Here is a 27,041-nt window from a genome sequence, read left to right as displayed (position 1 = left end):
TTTCCCCCTTCAGTTCAATTCCACGGTGGCCCACAGTGCTGCCTCAGCTCCAGCCCTCTCTGCCTCTCTGCCTCTCTCCACTCACTAATCCTCAAGTGTTGATGAGTTGATACTATTTTACATAAGCATGCCCACTAGGAGCACCCCAGAACCCACTAGGAGCACTCCCTCCCTCCTTGTCCTCTCCTCTCCTCCCTCCTTGTCTTCTCCTCCCTCTCTTCCCTCTGGCCTCTCCTCTCTCTCCCTCCCTGGACTCTCCTCTCTCTCCCTCCCTGGACTCTCCTCTCTCTCCCTCCCTGGACTCTCCTCTCTCCCTCCCTGGACTCGCCTCTCTCTCCCTCCCTGGACTCTCTTCTCTCTCCCTCCCTGGACTCTCTTCTCTCTCCCTCCCTGGACTCTCCTCTCTCTCCCTCCCTGGCCTCTCCTCCCTCCCTGGACTCTCTTCTCTCTCCCTCCCTGGACTCTCTTCTCTCTCCCTCCCTGGCCTCTCCTCTCTCTCCCTCCCTGGCCTCTCCTCTCTCTCCCTCCCTGGACTCTCCTCTCTCCCTCCCTGGACTCTCTTCTCTCTCCCTCCCTGGACTCTCTTCTCTCTCCCTCCCTGGCCTCTCTTCCCTCCCTGGACTCTCTTCTCTCTCCCTCCCTGGACTCTCTTCTCTCTCCCTCCCTGGACTCTCCTCTCCTCCCTCCCTGGACTCTCCTCTCTCCCTCCCTGGACTCTCTTCTCTCTCCCTCCCTGGACTCTCTTCTCTCTCCCTCCCTGGACTCTCTCTCCCTCCCTGGACTCTCCTCTCCTCCCTCCCTGGACTCTCTTCTCTCTCCCTCCCTGGACTCTCCTCCCTCCCTGGACTCTCCTCTCCTCCCTCCCTGGACTCTCCTCTCCTCCCTCCCTGGACTCTCCTCTCCTCCCTCCCTGGACTCTCCTCTCTCCCCCTCTCTGGCCTCTCCTCCCTCCCCCTCTCTGGCCTCTCCTCCCTCCCTGGACTCTCTTCTCTCCCCCTCCCTGGACTCTCCTCTCTCTCTCCCTGGACTCTCCTCTCTCCCTCCCTGGACTCTCCTCTCTCTCTCCCTGGACTCTCCTCTCTCCCTCCCTGGCCTCTCCTCTCTCCCTCCCTGGCCTCTCCTCTCTCCCTCCCTGGCCTCTCCTCTCTCCCTCCCTGGACTTTCCTCTCTCCCTCCCTGGACTCTCCTCTCTCCCTCCCTGGACTCTCCTCTCTCCCTCCCTGGACTCTCCTCTCTCCCTCCCTGGACTCTCCTCTCTCTCTCCCTGGACTCTCCTCTCTCCCTCCCTGGACTCTCCTCTCTCCCTCCCTGGACTCTCCTCTCTCCCTCCCTGGACTCTCCTCTCTCCCTCCCTGGACTCTCCTCTCTCCCTCCCTGGACTCTCCTCTCTCCCTCCCTGGACTCTCCTCTCTCTCTCCCTGGACTCTTCTCTCTCCCTCCCTGGCCTCCCCTCCCTCCCTGGACTCTCTTCTCTCTCCCTCCCTGGACTCTCCTCTCTCCCTCCCTGGACTTTCCTCTCTCCCTCCCTGGACTTTCCTCTCTCCCTCCCTGGACTCTCCTCTCTCTCTCCCTGGCCTCTCCTCTCTCTCCTTCTCTGGCCTTCCCTCCCTGGCCTCTCCTCTCTCTCTCCCTGGACTCTCCTCTCTCCCTCCCTGGCCTCTCCTCTCTCTCTCCCTGGCCTCTCCTCTCTCTCCTTCTCTGGCCTTCCCTCCCTGGCCTCTCCTCCCTCCCTGGACTCTCCTCTCTCTCCTTCCCTGGCCTCTCCTCTCTCTCCCTCCCTGGCCTCTCCTCTCTCTCCCTCCCTGGACTCTCTTCTCTCTCCCTCCCTGGACTCTCCTCTCTCCCTCCCTGGACTTTCCTCTCTCCCTCCCTGGACTTTCCTCTCTCCCTCCCTGGACTCTCCTCTCTCTCTCCCTGGCCTCTCCTCTCTCTCCTTCTCTGGCCTTCCCTCCCTGGCCTCTCCTCTCTCTCTCCCTGGACTCTCCTCTCTCCCTCCCTGGCCTCTCCTCTCTCTCTCCCTGGCCTCTCCTCTCTCTCCTTCTCTGGCCTTCCCTCCCTGGCCTCTCCTCCCTCCCTGGACTCTCCTCTCTCTCCTTCCCTGGCCTCTCCTCTCTCTCCCTCCCTGGCCTCTCCTCTCTCTCCCTCCCTGGACTCTCTTCTCTCTCCCTCCCTGGACTCTCCTCTCTCCCTCCCTGGACTCTCCTCTCTCTCCCTCCCTGGACTCGCCTCTCTCCCTCCCTGGACTCTCCTCTCTCTCCCTTTCTGGCCTTCCCTCCCTGGCCTCTCTACCTCCCTGGACTCTCCTCTCTCCCTCCCTGGCCTCTCCTCCCTCCCTCCCTGGCCTCTCCTCCCTCCCTGGACTCTACTCTCTCTCCCTCTCTGGCCTTCCCTCCCTGGCCTCTCCTCCCTCCCTGGACTCTCCTCTCTCCCTCCCTGGACTCTCTCTCTCTCTCCCTCCCTGGACTCTCCTCTCTCTCCCTCCCTGGACTCTCCTCTCTCTCCCTCCCTGGACTCTCCTCTCTCTCCCTCCCTGGACTCTCCTCTCTCTCCCTCCCTGGACTCTCCTCTCTCTCTCTCCCTGGACTCTCTCCTCTCTCTCTCTCCCTGGACTCTCTCCTCTCTCTCCCTCCCTGGACTCTCTCCTCTCTCCCTCCCTGGACTCTCTCCTCTCTCCCTCCCTGGACTCTCTCCTCTCTCCCTCCCTGGACTCTCCTCTCTCCCTCCCTGGACTCTCCTCTCTCCCTCCCTGGACTCTTCTCTCTCTCCCTCCCTGGACTCTCCTCTCTCTCCCTCCCTGGACTCTCCTCTCTCTCCCTCCCTGGACTCTCCTCTCTCTCCCTCCCTGGACTCTCCTCTCTCTCCCTCCCTGGACTCTCTCCTCTCTCCCTCCCTGGACTCTCCTCTCTCTCCCTCCCTGGACTCTCCTCTCTCCCTCCCTGGACTCTCCTCTCTCCCTCCCTGGACTCTCCTCTCTCCCTCCCTGGACTCTCCTCTCTCCCTCCCTGGACTCTCCTCTCTCTCTCCCTGGACTCTCCTCTCTCCCTCCCTGGACTCTCTCCTCTCTCCCTCCCTGGACTCTCTCCTCTCTCCCTCCCTGGACTCTCTCCTCTCTCCCTCCCTGGACTCTCCTCTCTCCCTCTCTGGCCTTCCCTCCCTGGCCTCTAGGCCTTCTACAGGGATTCTCTGGGATTTTGTGTCCTAATCCTGTTGTTTATTTGCGAGGTAGATCCCTCGTTCCCAAATGCCTTTGGACTGAGCAGGGAAACAAGACAACAGCTGAAATAGCCGTGTGTTTCCGTGTCTGTGTGTGGAGCTGGAAGTAAGGTGGTGATGTAATACAGAGGCGGTGTGTGTCGGTAGAGAGACGTATCTCCATTGACACACACACACACACACACACACACACACACACACACACACACACACACACACACACACACACACACATACACACACACACACACACACACACACACACACACACACTGCCCTGAGCGCTGAGTGCTGCAATATCGTGACCCACATTACCCAGGGAGAGCAGAGAGCCGGGGGAGAGGAGGGGGCAGAAGGAGGGGTGGACGGGTGCAGCAATCAGAGCCCAGCACCTCTCTTTTCTTCTCTGCTCTCCCTCGCTCCCTCTCTCCCTCCGCTCTCCTCCCCTAATCACCACTTCCCACTTAGCATTTCAAACGGCTGCTTCCCCCGCAAACCACAGAGCAGCACGGCCGCAGAGCAGCACGGCCGCAGAGCAGCACGGCCGCAGAGCAGCACGGCCGCAGAGCAGCACGGCCGCAGAGCAGCACGGCCGCAGAGCAGCACGGCCGCAGAGCAGCACGGCCGCAGAGCAGCACGGCCGCAGAGCAGCACGGCCGCAGAGCAGCACGGCCGCAGAGCAGCACGGCCGCAGAGCAGCACGGCCGCAGAGCAGCACGGCCGCAGAGCAGCACGGCCGCAGAGCAGCACGGCCGCAGAGCAGCACGGCCACAGAGCAGCACGGCCACAGAGCAGCACGGCCACAGAGCCAGGCTGTCATTTAGAGCTATGGGGAGCGCAGTGCTCAGCTATACCCTGCTGACACACACACACACACACACGCTGCAGAGAGGCATATATACAACACGCCAGCACTAACAGATGAACACACTCAGTGGCGTTGCAGGGTAGTATCCTCTTCCTCCTTCGTTCCCTTCCTCTCTCCGTCTCAACTCCCAGGCTTTGTGTAAGACCACGTTAGAGAGAGACCGAGCGAGCGGAAGACACGGCAAGCGCAAGGAAGCTAGAGACAGTGAGTGTGTGAAATAGAGAGAGTGAGTACGACTAAAAGACAGATGGAGGGAGCGTGAAGGGCTAGAGAGAGAGAATGAAATATCGGGGGGGAGTAGTGTGACAGAGAGAACTGGAACGAGGCTGAGCAAGCGTGAAGGAGCTAGAGAGAGAATGAAAGATGGAGCGAGAGGAAGTAGAGAGAGAGGGCGAGAGAGAAGGGGGCGTGGTAAATCGTCAGGTTTGTCTGGATGTGCTGTCTGCCAGTCTGATTTCCACCTCCTCCCCCAATGTGTTCCCTCTCCCTGGGAGCTCTAATCAGCAGCTAACACAACACACACTTTCTTACTTTCCATCGCCTCGTTCTTTCTCTCTCCTTTCTCTCCTTTCTCCATCTCCCTAATACCTCTCCCTCTCTGCCACTCTCTCTCCTTTCCCTCTCTGCCTCTCTCTCTCTCTGCCTCTCTCTCTTTCTCTGCCTCTCTCTCTCTCTGCCTCTCTCTCTTTCTCTGCCTCTCTCTCTCTCTCTGCCTCTCTCTCTTTCTCTGCCTCTCTCTCTCTCTGTCTCTCTCTCTTTCTCTGCCTCTCTCTCTCTCTGCCTCTCTCTCTCTCTGCCTCTCTCTCTCTCTGCCTCTCTCTCTTTCTCTGCCTCTCTCTCTCTCTGCCTCTCTCTCTCTCTGTCTCTCTCTCTTTCTCTGCCTCTCTCTCTCTCTGTCTCTCTCTCTTTCTCTGCCTCTCTCTGCCTCTCTGTCGTTCCGTGGAGTTTTTAATGAGGCTTAACTGCTGAATCCCTGAATGGTTGTAGCTGGCACAACACTCCCTTGCTGCCTCTGGCACTGCCACACTACCCACCCAACGCCAAGCCCCCGCACAGCTGCCCCCGCTCCCACACCGGCTCCCTGTGCGCAAGCACACACACACACACACACACACACACACACACACACACACACACACACACACACACACACACACACACACACACACACACACACACACACACACACATACACACACACACACAAACACATACACACACACACACACACACACACATACATAAACACACAAACGCAGAATGCAAACATAGTGACCTGCTGTCCAAGCAGCCGGAGCTGTTTTTAAATGAACACTCGGTGGAATGAACACCCGGTGGTTTAAGTGTGTGTGTGTGTGAGAGCGTGCATGGCTCTCTAGCGGCTTTGAAGGCTCCCGAGTGGAATCTGATTAGAGATGCATGTCTGAGCACACACACACTGCCGCGCTCCGCCTGTTCCACCGTGAGGCAGTGTGTGTCAGAGGGAACAGGGAGGGCGGGGGGCCAGGGTGGGGGCCAGGGTGGGGGCCAGGGTGGGGGGGGGGGGAAGGTTTATACGGCCTCTTTTCCTCATCTGCAGCAGCGGCTTTCTCTGTCCTCTGGTTTTTCCTTTCTTTTTATCACTGTGTCTCACCAATGCAGAGCCAGACGTCTACAAAAATATACATCTCTTTCTCTCATTCTCTTTCTGCTCTCTCTCTCTCTCTGCTCTCTCTTTCTGCTCTCTCTCTTTCTGCTCTCTCTCTCTCTGCTCTCTCTTTCTGCTCTCTCTCTCTCTGCTCTCTCTCTGCTCTGTCTCTGTTAATAGCTGTAACGTGTCTCCATCTCTCTCTCTGCTCTGTCTCTGTTAATAGCTGTAACGTGTCTCCACCTCTCTCTGCTCTGTCTCTGTTAATAGCTGTAACGTGTCTCCATCTCTCTCTGCTCTGTCTCTGTTAATAGCTGTAACGTGTCTCCATTTCTCTCTCTGCTCTGTCTCTGTTAATAGCTGTAACGTGTCTCCATCTCTCTCTGCTCTGTCTCTGTTAATAGCTGTAACGTGTCTCCATCTCTCTCTGCTCTGTCTCTGTTAATAGCTGTAACGTGTCTCCATCTCTCTCTGCTCTGTCCCTGTTAATAGCTGTAACGTGTCTCCATCTCTCTCTCTGCTCTGTCTCTGTTAATAGCTGTAACGTGTCTCCATCTCTCTCTGCTCTGTCTCTGTTAATAGCTGTAACGTGTCTCCATCTCTCTCTGCTCTGTCTCTGTTAATAGCTGTAACGTGTCTCCATCTCTCTCTGCTCTGTCTCTGTTAATAGCTGTAACGTGTCTCCATCTCTCTCTCTGCTCTGTCTCTGTTAATAGCTGTAACGTGTCTCCATCTCTCTCTGCTCTGTCTCTGTTAATAGCTGTAACGTGTCTCCATCTCTCTCTCTGCTCTGTCTCTGTTAATAGCTGTAACGTGTCTCCATCTCTCTCTGCTCTGTCTCTGTTAATAGCTGTAACGTGTCTCCATCTCTCTCTGCTCTGTCCCTGTTAATAACTGTAACGTGTCTCCATCTCTCTCTGCTCTGTCTCTGTTAATAGCTGTAACGTGTCTCCATCTCTCTCTCTGCTCTGTCTCTGTTAATAGCTGTAACGTGTCTCCATCTCTCTCTGCTCTGTCTCTGTTAATAGCTGTAACGTGTCTCCATCTCTCTCTGCTCTGTCTCTGTTAATAGCTGTAACGTGTCTCCATCTCTCTCTGCTCTGTCTCTGTTAATAGCTGTAACGTGTCTCCATCTCTCTCTGCTCTGTCTCTGTTAATAGCTGTAACGTGTCTCCATCTCTCTCTGCTCTGTCTCTGTTAATAGCTGTAACGTGTCTCCATCTCTCTCTGCTCTGTCCCTGTTAATAGCTGTAACGTGTCTCCATCTCTCTCTCTGCTCTGTCTCTGTTAATAGCTGTAACGTGTCTCCATCTCTCTCTGCTCTGTCTCTGTTAATAGCTGTAACGTGTCTCCATCTCTCTCTCTGCTCTGTCCCTGTTAATAGCTGTAACGTGTCTCCATCTCTCTCTGCTCTGTCCCTGTTAATAGCTGTAACGTGTCTCCATCTCTCTCTGCTCTGTCTCTGTTAATAGCTGTAACGTGTCTCCATCTCTCTCTGCTCTGTCCCTGTTAATAGCTGTAACGTGTCTCTATCTCTCTCTGCTCTGTCTCTGTTAATAGCTGTAACGTGTCTCCATCTCTCTCTGCTCTGTCCCTGTTAATAGCTGTAACGTGTCTCCATCTCTCTCTGCTCTGTCTCTGTTAATAGCTGTAACGTGTCTCCATCTCTCTCTGCTCTGTCTTTGTTAATAGCTGTAACGTGTCTCCATCTCTCTCTGCTCTGTCTCTGTTAATAGCTGTAACGTGTCTCCATCTCTCTCTCTGCTCTGTCTCTGTTAATAGCTGTAACGTGTCTCCATCTCTCTCTGCTCTGTCCCTGTTAATAGTTGTAACGTGTCTCCATCTCTCTCTGCTCTGTCCCTGTTAATAGCTGTAACGTGTCTCCATCTCTCTCTGCTCTGTCTCTGTTAATAGCTGTAACGTGTCTCCATCTCTCTCTGCTCTGTCTCTGTTAATAGCTGTAACGTGTCTCCATCTCTCTCTCTGCTCTGTCTCTGTTAATAGCTGTAACGTGTCTCCATCTCTCTCTGCTCTGTCTCTGTTAATAGCTGTAACGTGTCTCCATCTCTCTCTGCTCTGTCCCTGTTAATAGCTGTAACGTGTCTCCATTTCTCTCTGCTCTGTCTCTGTTAATAGCTGTAACGTGTCTCCATCTCTCTCTCTGCTCTGTCCCTGTTAATAGCTGTAACGTGTCTCCATCTCTCTCTGCTCTGTCTCTGTTAATAGCTGTAACGTGTCTCCATCTCTCTCTGCTCTGTCCCTGTTAATAGCTGTAACGTGTCTCCATCTCTCTCTCTGCTCTGTCTCTGTTAATAGCTGTAACGTGTCTCCATCTCTCTCTCTGCTCTGTCTCTGTTAATAGCTGTAACGTGTCTCCATCTCTCTCTCTGCTCTGTCTCTCTTAATAGCTGTAACGTGTCTCCATCTCTCTCTCTGCTCTGTCTCTGTTAATAGCTGTAACGTGTCTCCATCTCTCTCTGCTCTGTCTCTGTTAATAGCTGTAACATGTCTCCATCTCTCTCTGCTCTGTCTCTGTTAATAGCTGTAACGTGTCTCCATCTCTCTCTGCTCTGTCTCTGTTAATAGCTGTAACGTGTCTCCATCTCTCTCTCTGCTCTGTCCCTGTTAATAGCTGTAACGTGTCTCCATCTCTCTCTGCTCTGTCTCTGTTAATAGCTGTAACGTGTCTCCATCTCTCTCTGCTCTGTCTCTGTTAATAGCTGTAACATGTCTCCATCTCTCTCTGCTCTGTCTCTGTTAATAGCTGTAACGTGTCTCCATCTCTCTCTGCTCTGTCTCTGTTAATAGCTGTAACATGTCTCCATCTCTCTCTGCTCTGTCTCTGTTAATAGCTGTAACATGTCTCCATCTCTCTCTGCTCTGTCTCTGTTAATAGCTGTAACGTGTCTCCATCTCTCTCTGCTCTGTCCCTGTTAATAGCTGTAACGTGTCTCCATCTCTCTCTGCTCTGTCCCTGTTAATAGCTGTAACGTGTCTCCATCTCTCTCTGCTCTGTCTCTGTTAATAGCTGTAACGTGTCTCCATCTCTCTCTGCTCTGTCTCTGTTAATAGCTGTAACGTGTCTCCATCTCTCTCTCTGCTCTGTCCCTGTTAATAGCTGTAACGTGTCTCCATCTCTCTCTGCTCTGTCTCTGTTAATAGCTGTAACGTGTCTCCATCTCTCTCTCTGCTCTGTCTCTGTTAATAGCTGTAACGTGTCTCTATCTCTCTCTCTGCTCTGTCTCTGTTAATAGCTGTAACGTGTCTCCATCTCTCTCTGCTCTGTCTCTGTTAATAGCTGTAACGTGTCTCCATCTCTCTCTGCTCTGTCCCTGTTAATAGCTGTAACGTGTCTCCATCTCTCTCTCTGCTCTGTCCCTGTTAATAGCTGTAACGTGTCTCCATCTCTCTCTGCTCTGTCCCTGTTAATAGCTGTAACGTGTCTCCATCTCTCTCTCTGCTCTGTCCCTGTTAATAGCTGTAACGTGTCTCCATCTCTCTCTCTGCTCTGTCCCTGTTAATAGCTGTAACGTGTCTCCATCTCTCTCTCTGCTCTGTCCCTGTTAATAGCTGTAACGTGTCTCCATCTCTCTCTCTGCTCTGTCCCTGTTAATAGCTGTAACGTGTCTCCATCTCTCTCTGCTCTGTCCCTGTTAATAGCTGTAACGTGTCTCCATCTCTCTCTGCTCTGTCCCTGTTAATAGCTGTAACGTGTCTCTATCTCTCTCTGCTCTGTCTCTGTTAATAGCTGTAACGTGTCTCCATCTCTCTCTCTGCTCTGTCCCTGTTAATAGCTGTAACGTGTCTCTACCTCTCTCTGCTCTGTCTCTGTTAATAGCTGTAACGTGTCTCCATCTCTCTCTCTGCTCTGTCTCTGTTAATAGCTGTAACGTGTCTCCATCTCTCTCTCTGCTCTGTCTCTGTTAATAGCTGTAACGTGTCTCCATCTCTCTCTCTGCTCTCTCCCTGTTAATAGCTGTAATGTGTCTCTATCTCTCTCTGCTCTGTCCCTGTTAATAGCTGTAACGTGTCTCCATCTCTCTCTCTGCTCTGTCCCTGTTAATAGCTGTAACGTGTCTCTATCTCTCTCTCTACTCTGTCTCTGTTAATAGCTGTAACGTGTCTCTATCTCTCTCTCTGCTCTGTCCCTGTTAATAGCTGTAACGTGTCTCCATCTCTCTCTCTGCTCTGTCCCTGTTAATAGCTGTAACGTGTCTCCATCTCTCTCTCTGCTCTGTCCCTGTTAATAGCTGTAACGTGTCTCTATCTCTCTCTCTGCTCTGTCCCTGTTAATAGCTGTAACGTGTCTCCATCTCTCTCTCTGCTCTGTCCCTGTTAATAGCTGTAACGTGTCTCCATCTCTCTCTGCTCTGTCCCTGTTAATAGCTGTAACGTGTCTCCATCTCTCTCTGCTCTGTCTCTGTTAATAGCTGTAACGTGTCTCCATCTCTCTCTCTGCTCTGTCTCTGTTAATAGCTGTAACGTGTCTCCATCTCTCTCTGCTCTGTCCCTGTTAATAGCTGTAACGTGTCTCCATCTCTCTCTGCTCTGTCCCTGTTAATAGCTGTAACGTGTCTCCATCTCTCTCTGCTCTGTCTCTGTTAATAGCTGTAACGTGTCTCCATCTCTCTCTGCTCTGTCTCTGTTAATAGCTGTAACGTGTCTCCATCTCTCTCTGCTCTGTCTCTGTTAATCGCTGTAACGTGTCTCCATCTCTCTCTGCTCTGTCCCTGTTAATAGCTGTAACGTGTCTCCATCTCTCTCTGCTCTGTCTCTGTTAATAGCTGTAACGTGTCTCCATCTCTCTCTCTGCTCTGTCTCTGTTAATAGCTGTAACGTGTCTCCATCTCTCTAGAGTATTTTTCCGACCTGAAGGGGCGTGAAGACACTGACGAAGGCATCTACTGGGAGTTTTACGGCAGCGCCGTGTGTGGTAAGTACGCACGCACGCACGCACGCACGCACACACACACACACACACACACACACACACACAGGAGAAGAGAGCGAGAGAAAGGAGCAGCAGGAAGAAGACAGAGAAAAACCCTCAGGTAAATCTCTGTGGGAGTCTTCTCGCAGTAGACCTGCATTGATCCAGGAGGACAACATCAGAAAAAGAGAACAGTGGCTTCTCTTGTATCCGATAGATTTTCCCTCCCAGCTACGGAGCGAGCTACGCTTTTGTGCCTACCTCCACTCCTGCCTCCCTACTCTCCTGCCTACCTCCCCTCCTGCCTCCCTACTCTCCTGCCTACCTCCCCTCCTGCCTCCCTACTCTCCTGCCTACCTCACCTCCTGCCTCCCTACTCTCCTGCCTACCTCCCCTCCTGCCTCCCTACTCTCCTGCCTACCTCACCTCCTGCCTCCCTACTCTCCTGCCTACCTCACCTCCTGCCTCCCTACTCTCCTGCCTACCTCACCTCCTGCCTCCCTACTCTCCTGCCTACCTCACCTCCTGCCTCCCTACTCTCCTGCCTACCTCACCTCCTGCCTCCAAACCACATGTTTCTCCCATGTATTACTTGGGAGAAAATCAATATTGATGGCCCATGTGGAAATCCAACTTGCAACCTTTGCATTGCCGACACCCACCGCGCTCCAACCAACTGAGATACGTGGATCTCAATGCCACGCAGAATGGTCTCCGGTTTTAACTAGTGATGCTATGGAGGTTTGAGCTCCAAAGGGAGAGAGAGGGGGGGGCTACTACAGAATGGGCCCCACTCCAGTAGATGCCTTTGTCAGCTCCACTCCCCCTATCCTCTCCACTCCCTCTATCCTCCCCTCTCCACCCCCTCTACCCACCTTTCTCCACTCCCTCTATCCTCCCCTCTCCACTCCCTCTATCCTCCCCTCTCCCCTCCCTCTATCCTCCCCTCTCCACTCCCTCTATCCTCCCCTCTCCACTCCCTCTATCCTCTCCACTCCCTCCATTCTCTCCACTCCCTCTATCCACCTCTAACCTCCTCTCTCCACTCCCTTTATCCTCCTCTCTCCACTCCCTCTATCCTCCCCTCTCCGCTCCCTTTATCCACCTCTCTCCACTCCCTATATCCTCCCCTCTCCACTCCATCTATCCTCCCCTCTCCACTCCCTCTATCCTCCCCTCTCCACTCCCTCTATCCTCCCCTCTCCACTCCCTCTATCCCCCCTCTCCACTCCCTCTATCCTCCCCTCTCCACTCCCACTATCCTCCCCTCTCCACTACCTCTATCCTCCCCTCTCCACTCCCACTATCCTCCCCTCTCCACTACCTCTATCCTCCCCTCTCCACTCCCTCTATCCTCCTCTCTCCACTCCCTCTCTCTCTCCTCCTCTCCCTCTATACTCTCCACTCCCTCTATCCAAATCTCTCCACTCCCTCTATCGTCCTCTCTCCTCCTCTCACCACTCTCTCATTCTCCTCTCTCCACTCCCACTATCCTCCTCGCTCCACTCCCTCTATCCTCCTCTCTCCACTCCCTCTATCCTCCTCTCTCCACTCCCTCTATCCTCTCCACTCCCTCTATCCTCTCCACTCCCTCTATCCACGTCTCTCCATTCTCTCTATCCAAATCTCTCTCCTCCTCTCTCCACTCCCGCTATCCTCCTCTCTCCACTCCCTCTATCCTCCTCTCTCCACTCCCTCTATCCTCCCCTCTCTACTCCCTCTATCCTCCTCTCTCCACTCCATCTCTCCTCCTCTCCCTCTATCATCCTCTCCCTCTATCCTCTCCACTCCCTTTATCCTCTCCACTCCCTCTATCCAAATTTCTCCTCCTCTCACCACTCTCTCATCCTCCTCTCCACTCCCTCTATCCTCTCCATTCCTTTTATCCTCCCCTCTCCACTCCCTCTATCCTCCCCTCTCCACTCCCTCTATCCTCCCCTCTCCACTCCTTCTATCCTCCCCTCTCCACTCCCTCTATCCTCCCCTCTCCACTCCCTCTATCCTCCCCTCTCCACTCCCTCTATCCTCCCCTCTCCACTCCCTCTATCCTCCCCTCTCCCCTCCCTCTATCCTCCCCTCTCCACTCCCTCTATCCTCCCCTCTCCACTCCCTCTATCCTCTCCACTCCCTCCATTCTCTCCACTCCCTCTATCCACCTCTAACCTCCTCTCTCCACTCCCTTTATCCTCCTCTCTCCACTCCCTCTATCCTCCCCTCTCCGCTCCCTTTATCCACCTCTCTCCACTCCCTATATCCTCCCCTCTCCACTCCATCTATCCTCTCCACTCCCTCTATCCTCTCCACTCCCTCTATCCACGTCTCTCCAGTCTCTCTATCCGAATCTCTCTCCTCCTCTCTCCACTCCCACTATCCTCCTCTCTCCACTACCTCTATCCTCCCCTCTCCACTACCTCTATCCTCCCCTCTCCACTCCCTCTATCCTCCTCTCTCCACTCCCTCTCTCTCTCCTCCTCTCCCTCTATACTCTCCACTCCCTCTATCCAAATCTCTCCACTCCCTCTATCGTCCTCTCTCCTCCTCTCACCACTCTCTCATTCTCCTCTCTCCACTCCCACTATCCTCCTCGCTCCACTCCCTCTATCCTCCTCTCTCCACTCCCTCTATCCTCCTCTCTCCACTCCCTCTATCCTCTCCACTCCCTCTATCCTCTCCACTCCCTCTATCCACGTCTCTCCATTCTCTCTATCCAAATCTCTCTCCTCCTCTCTCCACTCCCGCTATCCTCCTCTCTCCACTCCCTCTATCCTCCTCTCTCCACTCCCTCTATCCTCCTCTCTCCACTCCCTCTATCCTCCCCTCTCTACTCCCTCTATCCTCCTCTCTCCACTCCATCTCTCCTCCTCTCCCTCTATCATCCTCTCCCTCTATCCTCTCCACTCCCTTTATCCTCTCCACTCCCTCTATCCAAATTTCTCCTCCTCTCACCACTCTCTCATCCTCCTCTCCACTCCCTCTATCCTCTCCATTCCTTTTATCCTCCCCTCTCCACTCCCTCTATCCTCCCCTCTCCACTCCCTCTATCCTCCCCTCTCCACTCCTTCTATCCTCCCCTCTCCACTCCCTCTATCCTCCCCTCTCCACTCCCTCTATCCTCCCCTCTCCACTCCCTCTATCCTCCCCTCTCCACTCCCTCTATCCCCCCTCTCCACTCCCTCTATCCTCCCCTCTCCACTCCCTCTATCCTCCCCTCTCCACTCCCTCTATCCTCCCCTCTCCACTCCCTTTATCCTCTCCACTCCCTCTATCCTCTCCACTCGCTCCATTCTCACCACTCCCTCTATCCACCTCTAACCTCCTCTCTCCACTCCCTTTATCCTCCCCTCTCCACCCCCTCTATCCTCTCCCCTCTCTATCCTCTCCACTCCCTCTATCCTCTCCACTCCCTCTATCCTCTCCACTCCCTCTATACAGTTCTCTCCAGTCTCTCTATCCAAATCTCTCCACTCCCTCTATCCTCCTCTCTCCACTCCCTCTATCCTCCTCTCTCCACTCCCTTTATCATCTCCACTCCCTCTATCCTCTCCACTCCCTCTATCCTCCTCTCTCCACTCCCTCTATCCTCCTCTCTCCACTCCCTCTATCCTCCTCTCTCCACTCCCTCTATCCTCCTCTCTCCACTCTCTCATCCTCTCTCCAGTCCTGGAATCACAGGAATGTGAGGCATGAGGGTATATTAGAGACCCACGACAAACTACCAATTAATCCCCCTCTCCCTCCTCCTCTGCTCGCTCCCTCCTTTCCTCCCCTCATCCTCTCCCTTTCTCCAAATTGTGAATTGTCCCTCAGACCACAGCCGACCCCCGTGTTAGAACAGAACAGCAGGGAGAGGTTGAACTTCCAGCTGGAGAGGACAGAGAACCGTATTACATTCCTGCATCATATTACAAACGGAAGTTGAAGGTCATAAATCATCTTTCACTGTGACTTGAGTGTCACCGTTGACAACTTTGTGGAAATTCTTCAAGGTCGTTTCAAATGTTGCCTAATGGACAGCGCTAATATTTCATCCCCTCGTCCCGCAAGAAAACAACTAGAAATGACATGCTATTACCACCCCTAGTCCTGTGAAGGCAGACGTGGATGAAGTGGGGGTGGACGGCTGCTAGGATCTCTCCACACCTGCATTATTCAACACACTGACACACACACACGCCCTGCGGTGGGTTCGTGGGCTGAGTGGAGCTAGGCGCCCCAGGGCAACACCTGGCTGCTTCATGCTATCATTGGAGGGAGGGAGATGTGTGGGGTGCAGCCAGCAGTACAATGACTGTGCCTGTTTGACGAGGCTGACCTTATCTGCCACAGGCATTTATCTCCAGCTCAACCCTGGCTGTGTGTGTTGTGGGGGGGGGGGGGTGCAGCTGTAGACAGTCATGTGTGTTTCATTTGGAATGGTTGTATGTGCCCACCTGTTTGAGTTCTGTAACCTGACGTGTGTAGTACTCACCTGCCATCTCCACTGATGCAGAATAGTGTTGTAACGGTGTGTTTGGTCGTCTCTCCAGAATAGTGTTGTAACGGTGTGTTTGGTCTCTCCAGAATAGTGTTGTAACGGTGTGTTTGGTCGTCTCTCCAGAATAGTGTTGTAACGGTGTGTTTGGTCGTCTCTACAGAATAGTGTTGTAACAGTGTGTTTGGTCGTCTCTACAGAATAGTGTTGTAACGGTGTGTTTGGTCTCTACAGAATAGTGTTGTAACGGTGTGTTTGGTCTCTACAGAATAGTGTTGTAACGGTGTGTTTGGTCGTCTCTCCAGAATAGTGTTGTAACGGTGTGTTTGGTCGTCTCTCCAGAATAGTGTTGTAACGGTGTGTTTGGTCTCTCCAGAATAGTGTTGTAACAGTGTGTTTGGTCGTCTCTCCAGAATAGTGTTGTAACGGTGTGTTTGGTCGTCTCTACAGAATAGTGTTGTAACGGTGTGTTTGGTCGTCTCTCCAGAATAGTGTTGTAACGGTGTGTTTGGTCGTCTCTCCAGAATAGTGTTGTAACGGTGTGTTTGGTCTCTCCAGAATAGTGTTGTAACGGTGTGTTTGGTCGTCTCTCCAGAATAGTGTTGTAACGGTGTGTTTGGTCGTCTCTCCAGAATAGTGTTGTAACGGTGTGTTTGGTCGTCTCTCCAGAATAGTGTTGTAACAGTGTGTTTGGTCGTCTCTCCAGAATAGTGTTGTAACGGTGTGTTTGGTCGTCTCTCCAGAATAGTGTTGTAACAGTGTGTTTGGTCTCTACAGAATAGTGTTGTAACAGTGTGTTTGGTCGTCTCTCCAGAATAGTGTTGTAACGGTGTGTTTGGTCGTCTCTCCAGAATAGTGTTGTAACGGTGTGTTTGGTCGTCTCTCCAGAATAGTGTTGTAACGGTGTGTTTGGTCGTCTCTCCAGAATAGTGTTGTAACGGTGTGTTTGGTCGTCTCTCCAGAATAGTGTTGTAACGGTGTGTTTGGTCGTCTCTCCAGAATAGTGTTGTAACAGTGTGTTTGGTCTCTACAGAATAGTGTTGTAACAGTGTGTTTGGTCGTCTCTACAGAATAGTGTTGTAACGGTGTGTTTGGTCATCTCTCCAGAATAGTGTTGTAACGGTGTGTTTGGTCATCTCTCCAGAATAGTGTTGTAACGGTGTGTTTGGTCATCTCTCCAGAATAGTGTTGTAACAGTGTGTTTGGTCATCTCTCCAGAATAGTGTTGTAACGGTGTGTTTGGTCTCTCCAGAATAGTGTTGTAACGGTGTGTTTGGTCATCTCTCCAGAATAGTGTTGTAACGGTGTGTTTGGTCATCTCTCCAGAATAGTGTTGTAACGGTGTGTTTGGTCATCTCTCCAGAATAGTGTTGTAACGGTGTGTTTGGTCATCTCTACAGAATAGTGTTGTAACAGTGTGTTTGGTCGTCTCTCCAGAATAGTGTTGTAACAGTGTGTTTGGTCGTCTCTCCAGAATAGTGTTGTAACGGTGTGTTTGGTCGTCTCTCCAGAATAGTGTTGTAACGGTGTGTTTGGTCTCTCCAGAATAGTGTTGTAACGGTGTGTTTGGTCGTCTCTCCAGAATAGTGTTATAACGGTGTGTTTGGTCTCTACAGAATAGTGTTGTAACGGTGTGTTTGGTCGTCTCTCCAGAATAGTGTTGTAACAGTGTGTTTGGTCTCTACAGAATAGTGTTGTAACGGTGTGTTTGGTCTCTCCAGAATAGTGTTGTAACGGTGTGTTTGGTCGTCTCTCCAGAATAGTGTTGTAACGGTGTGTTTGGTCGTCTCTCCAGAATAGTGTTGTAACGGTGTGTTTGGTCGTCTCTCCAGAATAGTGTTGTAACAGTGTGTTTGGTCGTCTCTCCTGAATAGTGTTGTAACGGTGTGTTTGGTCGTCTCTCCAGAATAGTGTTGTAACAGTGTGTTTGGTCGTCTCTCCAGAATAGTGTTGTAACGGTGTGTTTGGTCTCTCCAGAATAGTGTTGTAACGGTGTGTTTGGTCGTCTCTCCAGAATAGTGTTGTAACGGTGTGTTTGGTCGTCTCTACAGAATAGTGTTGTAACAGTGTGTTTTTGGTCGTCTCTCCAGAATAGTGTTGTAACGGTGTGTTTGGTCATCTCTCCAGAATAGTGTTGTAACGGTGTGTTTGGTCATCTCTCCAGAATAGTGTTGTAACGGTGTGTTTGGTCATCTCTCCAGAATAGTGTTGTAACGGTGTGTTTGGTCGTCTCTCCAGAATAGTGTTGTAACGGTGTGTTTGGTCGTCTCTCCAGAATAGTGTTGTAACGGTGTGTTTGGTCTCTCCAGAATAGTGTTATAACGGTGTGTTTGGTCATCTCTCCAGAATAGTGTTGTAACGGTGTGTTTGGTCGTCTCTACAGAATAGTGTTGTAACAGTGTGTTTGGTCGTCTCTCCAGAATAGTGTTGTAACGGTGTGTTTGGTCGTCTCTCCAGAATAGTGTTGTAACGGTGTGTTTGGTCGTCTCTCCAGAATAGTGTTGTAACGGTGTGTTTGGTCGTCTCTCCAGAATAGTGTTGTAACAGTGTGTTTGGTCGTCTCTCCAGAATAGTGTTGTAACGGTGTGTTTGGTCGTCTCTACAGAATAGTGTTGTAACGGTGTGTTTGGTCGTCTCTCCAGAATAGAGTTGTAACGGTGTGTTTGGTCGTCTCTACAGAATAGTGTTGTAACGGTGTGTTTGGTCGTCTCTCCAGAATAGTGTTGTAACGGTGTGTTTGGTCATCTCTCCAGAATAGTGTTGTAACGGTGTGTTTGGTCGTCTCTCCAGAATAGTGTTGTAACGGTGTGTTTGGTCGTCTCTCCAGAATAGTGTTGTAACAGTGTGTTTGGTCATCTCTCCAGAATAGTGTTGTAACGGTGTGTTTGGTCGTCTCTCCAGAATAGAGTTGTAACGGTGTGTTTGGTCTCTCCAGAATAGTGTTGTAACAGTGTGTTTGGTCTCTCCAGAATAGTGTTGTAACGGTGTGTTTGGTCATCTCTCCAGAATAGTGTTGTAACGGTGTGTTTGGTCATCTCTCCAGAATAGTGTTGTAACGGTGTGTTTGGTCGTCTCTCCAGAATAGTGTTGTAACGGTGTGTTTGGTCTCTCCAGAATAGTGTTGTAACAGTGTGTTTGGTCTCTACAGAATAGTGTTGTAACGGTGTGTTTGGTCGTCTCTCCAGAATAGTGTTGTAACGGTGTGTTTGGTCGTCTCTCCAGAATAGTGTTGTAACGGTGTGTTTGGTCGTCTCTCCAGAATAGTGTTGTAACGGTGTGTTTGGTCGTCTCTCCAGAATAGTGTTGTAACGGTGTGTTTGGTCATCTCTCCAGAATAGTGTTGTAACGGTGTGTTTGGTCATCTCTCCAGAATAGTGTTGTAACGGTGTGTTTGGTCATCTCTACAGAATAGTGTTGTAACGGTGTGTTTGGTCTTCTCTCCAGAATAGTGTTGTAACGGTGTGTTTGGTCTCTCCAGAATAGTGTTGTAACGGTGTGTTTGGTCATCTCTACAGAATAGTGTTATAACGGTGTGTTTGGTCGTCTCTCCAGAATAGTGTTGTAACGGTGTGTTTGGTCTCTACAGAATAGTGTTGTAACGGTGTGTTTGGTCGTCTCTACAGAATAGTGTTGTAACGGTGTGTTTGGTCTCTACAGAATAGTGTTGTAACGGTGTGTTTGGTCTCTACAGAATAGTGTTGTAACGGTGTGTTTGGTCGTCTCTACAGAATAGTGTTGTAACGGTGTGTTTGGTCGTCTCTCCAGAATAGTGTTGTAACAGTGTGTTTGGTCTCTACAGAATAGTGTTGTAACGGTGTGTTTGGTCGTCTCTCCTGAATAGTGTTGTAACGGTGTGTTTGGTCGTCTCTCCAGAATAGTGTTGTAACAGTGTGTTTGGTCTCTACAGAATAGTGTTGTAACGGTGTGTTTGGTCGTCTCTACAGAATAGTGTTGTAACAGTGTGTTTGGTCGTCTCTCCAGAATAGTGTTGTAACGGTGTGTTTGGTCGTCTCTCCAGAATAGTGTTGTAACGGTGTGTTTGGTCGTCTCTCCAGAATAGTGTTGTAACGGTGTGTTTGGTCGTCTCTCCAGAATAGTGTTGTAACGGTGTGTTTGGTCTCTACAGAATAGTGTTGTAACAGTGTGTTTGGTCGTCTCTCCAGAATAGTGTTGTAACGGTGTGTTTGGTCTCTACAGAATAGTGTTGTAACGGTGTGTTTGGTCGTCTCTCCAGAATAGTGTTGTAACGGTGTGTTTGGTAGTCTCTACAGAATAGTGTTGTAACGGTGTGTTTGGTCGTCTCTCCAGAATAGTGTTGTAACGGTGTGTTTGGTCTCTCCAGAATAGTGTTGTAACGGTGTGTTTGGTCTCTACAGAATAGTGTTGTAACGGTGTGTTTGGTCTCTCCAGAATAGTGTTGTAACGGTGTGTTTGGTCTCTCCAGAATAGTGTTGTAACGGTGTGTTTGGTCGTCTCTACAGAATAGTGTTGTAACGGTGTGTTTGGTCATCTCTACAGAATAGTGTTGTAACGGTGTGTTTGGTCATCTCTACAGAATAGTGTTGTAACGGTGTGTTTGGTCTCTCCAGAATAGTGTTGTAACGGTGTGTTTGGTCATCTCTACAGAATAGTGTTGTAACGGTGTGTTTGGTCGTCTCTACAGAATAGTGTTGTAACAGTGTGTTTGGTCTCTACAGAATAGTGTTGTAACGGTGTGTTTGGTCGTCTCTCCAGAATAGTGTTGTAACAGTGTGTTTGGTCGTCTCTCCAGAATAGTGTTGTAACGGTGTGTTTGGTCTCTACAGAATAGTGTTGTAACGGTGTGTTTGGTCGTCTCTACAGAATAGTGTTGTAACGGTGTGTTTGGTCTCTACAGAATAGTGTTGTAACGGTGTGTTTGGTCGTCTCTACAGAATAGTGTTGTAACGGTGTGTTTGGTCGTCTCTCCAGAATAGTGTTGTAACGGTGTGTTTGGTCTCTACAGAATAGTGTTGTAACGGTGTGTTTGGTCGTCTCTACAGAATAGTGTTGTAACGGTGTGTTTGGTCGTCTCTACAGAATAGTGTTGTAACAGTGTGTTTGTGTGTGTGTGTGTGTGTGTGTGTGTGTGTGTGTGTGTGTGTGTGTGTGTGTGTGTGTGTGTGTGTGTGTGTGTGTGTGTGTGTGTGTGTGTGTGTGTGTGTGTTGCAGAGTCAGGTGAGGACCCAGCAGCCTATGACATCCTGGCCAACCCTCCAGGCCCAGGAGAGGAGGAGGAGGAGGACACGAGGCAGGGCTTTGAGTTTGAGTTCTCTGACCGACCCCTCCTGCCCTGCTACAACATTCAACTCTCCCTCTCACAGGGGTAAGTGTGTCATTATGAGCCCCACAAATAACACTTGTCCTTCTGGTTCTGACTATAGTTTTGAATAGGTTTCTGTCCTGCAGTAAGCAAAATAATGAGCTTTAGTCTGTCCACCTGTGACCGCCCATTATATTACAGTATTGTCACGGTTACCCAGCCCAGCTCCATTATAACAGTATTGTTGTTCTCACCAGTAGCCCTACACGTCACTGTATGTTGGGTTCCCTCCATCCGTCCCTCCTCTCCCCCGGTCCAGTGTGTTATTAAGCAGACGAGAGGAGGGATCATTATGATCAGGGTATCGATAAAGTCATTAGTCACACCGACCTGGCGGAGGGAGGAGGAGGGTCATTAGTCACACCGACCTGGCGGAGGGAGGAGGACGGGGGTGTCATTAGCCAGGGGGCTCGCCACAGGAGGAAATGATTTATGTGGAGGGAAGAAGGGAGACTAGTAGAAGCAGAGCTCTTTAATACTGTGGGTTGCTCTGATATGAGGGAGGACAAAAATTAGGGGGTTAGAGAGATGGAGAGGAACAGAGAGGGTGGGTAAAGAGAGACAGAGAGAGGAGGATGGATAGAGGATTTTAGAGAGAACGATGGGAGGATTGATAGGATGGTAGAGAGAGAGAGGAGGTTTGGTAGAAGGATGGTAGAGAGAGAGAGGAGGTTTGGTAGAAGGATAGTAGAGAGAGAGAGGAGGTTTGGTAGAAGGATGGTAGAGAGAGAGAGGAGGTTTGGTAGAAGGATGGTAGAGAGAGAGAGGAGGTTTGGTAGAAGGATGGTAGAGAGAGAGAGGAGGTTTGGTAGAAGGATGGTAGAGAGAGAGAGGAGGTTTGGTAGAAGGATGGTAGAGAGAGAGAGGAGGTTTGGTAGAAGGATGGTAGAGAGAGAGAGGAGGTTTGGTAGAAGGATGGTAGAGAGAGAGAGGAGGTTTGGTAGAAGGATGGTAGAGAGAGAGAGGAGGTTTGGTAGAAGGATGGTAGAGAGAGAGAGGAGGTTTGGTAGAAGGATGGTAGAGAGAGAGAGGAGGTTTGGTAGAAGGATGGTAGAGAGAGAGAGGAGGTTTGGTAGAAGGATGGTAGAGAGAGAGAGGAGGTTTGGTAGAAGGATGGTAGAGAGAGAGAGAGGAGGTTTGGTAGAAGGATGGTAGAGAGAGAGAGGAGGTTTGATAGAAGGATGGTAGAGAGATAGAGGAGGTTTGGTAGAAGGATGGTAGAGAGAGAGAGGGGGTTTGATAGAAGGATGGTAGAGAGAGAGAGGAGGTTTGATAGAAGGATAGTAGAGAGAGAGAGGAGGTTTGATAGAAGGATGGTAGAGAGAGAGAGGAGGTTTGGTAGAAGGATGGTAGAGAGATAGAGAAGGTTTGGTAGAAGGATGGTAGAGAGAGAGAGGGGGTTTGGTAGAAGGATGGTAGAGAGAGAGAGAGGAGGTTTGATAGAAGGATGGTAGAGAGAGAGAGGAGGTTTGGTAGAAGGATGGTAGAGAGAGAGAGGAGGTTTGATAGAAGGATGGTAGAGAGAGAGAGGAGGTTTGGTAGAAGGATGGTAGAGAGAGAGGAGGTTTGATAGAAGGATGGTAGAGAGAGAGAGGAGGTTTGGTAGAAGGATGGTAGAGAGAGAGAGGAGGTTTGGTAGAAGGATGGTAGAGAGATAGAGAAGGTTTGGTAGAAGGATGGTAGAGAGAGAGAGGTTTGGTAGAAGGATGGTAGAGAGATAGAGGAGGTTTGATAGAAGGATGGTAGAGAGAGAGGAGGTTTGATAGAAGGATGGTAGAGAGAGAGAGGAGGTTTGGTAGAAGGATGGTAGAGAGAGAGAGGAGGTTTGATAGAAGGATGGTAGAGAGAGAGGAGGTTTGATAGAAGGATGGTAGAGAGAGAGGGGAGGTTTGGTAGAAGGATGGTAGAGAGAGAGAGGAGGTTTGGTAGAAGGATGGTAGAGAGAGAGAGAGGAGGTTTGGTAGAAGGATGGTAGAGAGATAGAGAAGGTTTGGTAGAAGGATGGTAGAGAGAGAGAGGTTTGGTAGAAGGATGGTAGAGAGAGAGGAGGAGGTTTGGTAGAAGGATGGTAGAGAGAGAGAGGGGGTTTGGTAGAAGGATGGTAGAGAGAGAGAGGTTTGGTAGAAGGATGGTAGAGAGAGAGAGGAGGTTTGGTAGAAGGATGGTAGAGAGAGAGAGAGGAGGTTTGGTAGAAGGATGGTAGAGAGAGAGAGAGGAGGTTTGGTAGAAGGATGGTAGAGAGATAGAGAAGGTTTGGTAGAAGGATGGTAGAGAGAGAGAGAGGAGGTTTGGTAGAAGGATGGTAGAGAGATAGAGAAGGTTTGGTAGAAGGATGGTAGAGAGAGAGAGAGGAGGTTTGGTAGAAGGATGGTAGAGAGAGAGAGGAGGTTTGGTAGAAGGATGGTAGAGAGAGAGATGTTTGGTAGAAGGATGGTAGAGAGAGAGAGGATGTTTGGTAGAAGGATGGTAGAGAGAGAGAGGAGGTTTGATAGAAGGATGGTAGAGAGAGAGGAGGTTTGATAGAAGGATGGTAGAGAGATAGAGGAGGTTTGGTAGAAGGATGGTAGAGAGAGAGATGTTTGGTAGAAGGATGGTAGAGAGAGAGGAGGTTTGATAGAAGGATGGTAGAGAGAGAGGAGGTTTGATAGAAGGATGGTAGAGAGAGAGAGGAGGTTTGGTAGAAGGATGGTAGAGAGATAGAGGAGGTTTGGTAGAAGGATGGTAGAGAGAGAGATGTTTGGTAGAAGGATGGTAGAGAGAGAGAGGAGGTTTGGTAGAAGGATGGTAGAGAGAGAGAGAGGGGGTTTGATAGAAGGATGGTAGAGAGATAGAGGAGGTTTGGTAGAAGGATGGTAGAGAGAGAGAGGAGGTTTGGTAGAAGGATGGTAGAGAGAGAGAGGAGGTTTGGTAGAAGGATGGTAGAGAGAGAGAGGAGGTTTGATAGAAGGATGGTAGAGAGAGAGAGGAGGTTTGGTAGAAGGATGGTAGAGAGAGAGAGGAGGTTTGGTAGAAGGATGGTAGAGAGAGAGAGGAGGTTTGATAGAAGGATGGTAGAGAGAGAGAGGAGGTTTGATAGAAGGATGGTAGAGAGAGAGAGGAGGTTTGGTAGAAGGATGGTAGAGAGAGAGATGTTTGGTAGAAGGATGGTAGAGAGAGAGAGAGGAGGTTTGGTAGAAGGATGGTAGAGAGAGAGAGGAGGTTTGATAGAAGGATAGTAGAGAGAGAGAGGTTTGGTAGAAGGATGGTAGAGAGAGAGAGGAGGTTTGATAGAAGGATGGTAGAGAGAGAGAGGAGGTTTGGTAGAAGGATGGTAGAGAGAGAGAGGAGGTTTGATAGAAGGATGGTAGAGAGAGAGAGGAGGTTTGGTAGAAGGATGGTAGAGAGAGAGAGGAGGTTTGGTAGAAGGATGGTAGAGAGAGAGAGAGGAGGTTTGGTAGAAGGATGGTAGAGAGAGAGAGGAGGTTTGATAGAAGGATAGTAGAGAGAGAGAGGTTTGGTAGAAGGATGGTAGAGAGAGAGAGGAGGTTTGATAGAAGGATGGTAGAGAGAGAGAGGAGGTTTGGTAGAAGGATGGTAGAGAGAGAGAGAGGAGGTTTGGTAGAAGGATGGTAGAGAGAGAGAGGAGGTTTGGTAGAAGGATGGTAGAGAGAGAGAGGAGGTTTGGTAGAAGGATGGTAGAGAGAGAGGAGGTTTGATAGAAGGATGGTAGAGAGAGAGAGGGGGTTTGATAGAAGGATGGTAGAGAGAGAGAGGGGGTTTGGTAGAAGGATGGTAGAGAGAGAGAGGGGGTTTGGTAGAAGGATGGTAGAGAGATAGAGGAGAAGATGGAGATTGACGCTACGCGGCACGGCAGGCTGCCGTTAGCCGGAGACGTTAGCTAGAGACGTGTGTGATTGCAGACAGCGCTAATTGCCTCCCACACCGTTTTCCTCCCGGCCTCGTCACTCATCCTCTCTTCCTCCCCACCCTCTCGTTCTCTCCGTCTTGGCTGCAGCGCACTGTTCTGTGTAATCTTCAGTCTGAGCACCGCTCCGCTCTCTCTCTCTCTCTCCATCTCTCAGTGGAGCTCCCCTCCCCCACTCTTTCTTTCTCTCTCGCTCTGCTCTCGCTCTCTCTCTCCTCTTGTCTCTCTCGGCTCGCTCTGCTCTTCTGGCTGATGCAGTATTAATGGATCTCCTGGGCTGTGAGGCCGGCCTGCGCTCTCTCTCTCACTCACACACACACACACACACACACACACGGAGGCTCGGCAGCGCTTGCATTTACACTCCTCTCCCCATTCAGCTGCTCCCCGGCCGCAGCGCTACACAGCTAACCATTTCAAGTGCTATCGATTGAACAGCGCCTGTTGTTCGTCACCTACCCTACCGTGTGTGTGTGTATTTGGGGGGGGGGGGGGGTTACACACATCCATTCTCACATAAGGATTATTCACACACCAACTGAATTCACAGAGTGCCCCCAGAAAAGCCTTTGTGTTTATATGTGTGTGACAGATGTTAAAAAAAAACAACCACGGTGCTACAGCCCATAATTACAGCAAGTGTTGAAAAGCTGGAGCCACTGGTGTCACATCACAAGTGTAGAGCCGTGCTAACCCGTTCCCTCTCTCTCCTCCTCTCTCTCCCTCTCCTTCTCTCTTCCCCCCCTTCTCTCTCTTCCCCCCCTCAGTCCCAGAAACTGGCTGCTCCTATCAGACGTCCTGAAGAGACTCAGAATGTCCTCCAGGGCGTTCAGGGCAGCTTTCGCCCATCTGGAGGTAGCAACCATCGCCGAGGCAGAGTTCTACAAGCAGGCGTCACTGTCGCAGCTCTTCTCGTGCCCCGACGAGCTCGCCACCTTCCTCCCCGACAGCAAGGAGCTGCTGGACCTGGTTGAGACCAGCTCGGAGCTGGCTGCGCTGCTCGGCTCCTCGCTAGAGTGTTTGGACAGCCGATGGGAGCCCAAAGGGGCCCGGGTCAAAGCTAAAGCCCGCTCGTGACCCTGAGATACACACACAGAGGGTGACTCAATAAGATCTACTTTCTCCTGAAGTGGACACTCCTTCACTAGTTCCCACAAATCTGGTGCAGTTATTTGGCTAGTGGTAGTTTTCCACCATATTTCTTATACCAGTCCTTTCCTTTCAAATCGGTGAAGGGAAGTGAACACTTTGGGAGGAAGGAGAGAGTATTGGGACGTAGCCAACACACACACATGCTCCATGTGTATCTAGTGTACCGTTCCCATGCCCTGTGAGGACTGGACGTTGAATACTGGACAATATCCCTTCAAAGAGGAAACAGACCCCAGCGCCACACAAACTGCATTTTTTCAATAAATATATTATATATGTATACATTAACAGCCAATTTTATTTGTTCTATATATATATATATATATATATGTATATCCATACTGTATATCTGCTGCTTTGGTTGTCATGTTGTGGTCAGGTTGTCGGTTTTGACACTGTTTGGGTTGACTAGGCTAGTGAACAGGTCAGGAGCAATGTGAGTCGAATGTGGACCTCTGAGGTAAAGGTTATTGTTTGACTTTGGATCATGGCAGTGCACTTGATTTAAGCTTTACCGACCCATCGGACTTTGTCAGGTGCTTGATAGATATATATAGAGGTGAACTGTGACAAACATTTTAGCACTCATGGCTCATCCCAAAGATTTGGGGATTTTTATTTTCGACATTGTGTCTAAAAACCTAGCTTTATTTGTCTCTTATTTATGATAATGAGGAATGAAGATATTTGATGTGGGTTTTATGTAAAATATAAATGTAAGATACAACATGTTAATTGGAGAGTGAGATTCATGCTTGAACTTGTAAATAAGATGACCATTTCACTAACTGTTTTTCTGACTGGGGTGTTTGATTGATTTGTTTGTTTTGGCAATGTAAGTGTTTAAACTTTTTAATTAAATACACTATTATTTGTATTTATATTTTACAAAAAAGTTCATTTAAATAAATCGCAATAAAAGTGAACCTTTATCGTATTTTATTCATCTAAATCATTTCCATTTTTAGGTTTATGAAATTCCGGTAATTTCCCCAAAATTCCCAGTTTTTTCAGAAATTTTGGTTGTAGGATTCCTCCCTTTTCCGGGACTCTTCCAACCAGGACTATGGAAAAACAGTTTGTCACCTATTTATTTGGTCTGAAAAATACTTTACTATTCACATTTGGATAATCTAGTCTAGAAATACAGTGCTCAGTTTTTTTCTCTTGCAGTCGGCTTGGTGGTTTGTATGTGTATTGAATCCTGGTTTTAACTTGCCACGCTGGCTATCTAGGGCACTATACTTCCATTCTTGTTGGTCTTGTTTTAAGAGGAAGAGGATTCGACTTGTTGCCAGCAGGAATAGTTTGGTTAGAGTCAAACGTACGCTAACCCTTGTCCCCAGGATCCCAAACGCTAACATTTCCACTACGCCCTTCCCTTCACACACACCGTTCTCTGTAGTTAAGTAGAAAAGTCTGTCAGAATGTGGGGGGAAATAGGACCTATCCTATTATATCCTATTATTCCGTGGTTGTTGTTGGCCTTGAAATAGCGAAATATGAATTATCTGTGTGGTGCTGCTAGTCATATC

At 50.2% G+C, this 27,041-nt stretch overlaps 1 protein-coding gene across 4 annotated transcripts in view; it reads left to right on the top strand.

Moving 5' to 3' along the window:
- The window catches only part of LOC129859931 (BCL-6 corepressor-like), a 100,770-nt gene extending 74,338 nt beyond the window's left edge, over positions 1–26,432 (top strand). For all 4 annotated transcript variants that reach the window (XM_055930185.1, XM_055930184.1, XM_055930183.1 and 1 more), the window contains 3 exons: positions 10,564–10,641; positions 20,300–20,453; positions 25,122–26,432. In XM_055930185.1, coding sequence (XP_055786160.1) covers positions 10,564–10,641; positions 20,300–20,453; positions 25,122–25,431 — 542 coding nt within the window. In that variant the 3' untranslated portion in view covers positions 25,432–26,432. The remainder of the gene's footprint in view (positions 1–10,563; positions 10,642–20,299; positions 20,454–25,121) is intronic.
- Positions 26,433–27,041: the final 609 nt, after the last annotated feature.

The sequence above is a fragment of the Salvelinus fontinalis genome, chromosome 7 (assembly GCF_029448725.1).
Source record: "Salvelinus fontinalis isolate EN_2023a chromosome 7, ASM2944872v1, whole genome shotgun sequence".
NCBI lineage: Eukaryota > Metazoa > Chordata > Actinopteri > Salmoniformes > Salmonidae > Salvelinus > Salvelinus fontinalis.
Note: the sequence above shows the minus strand (reverse complement) of the source record. Positions and strands in the feature narration are given on the sequence as shown.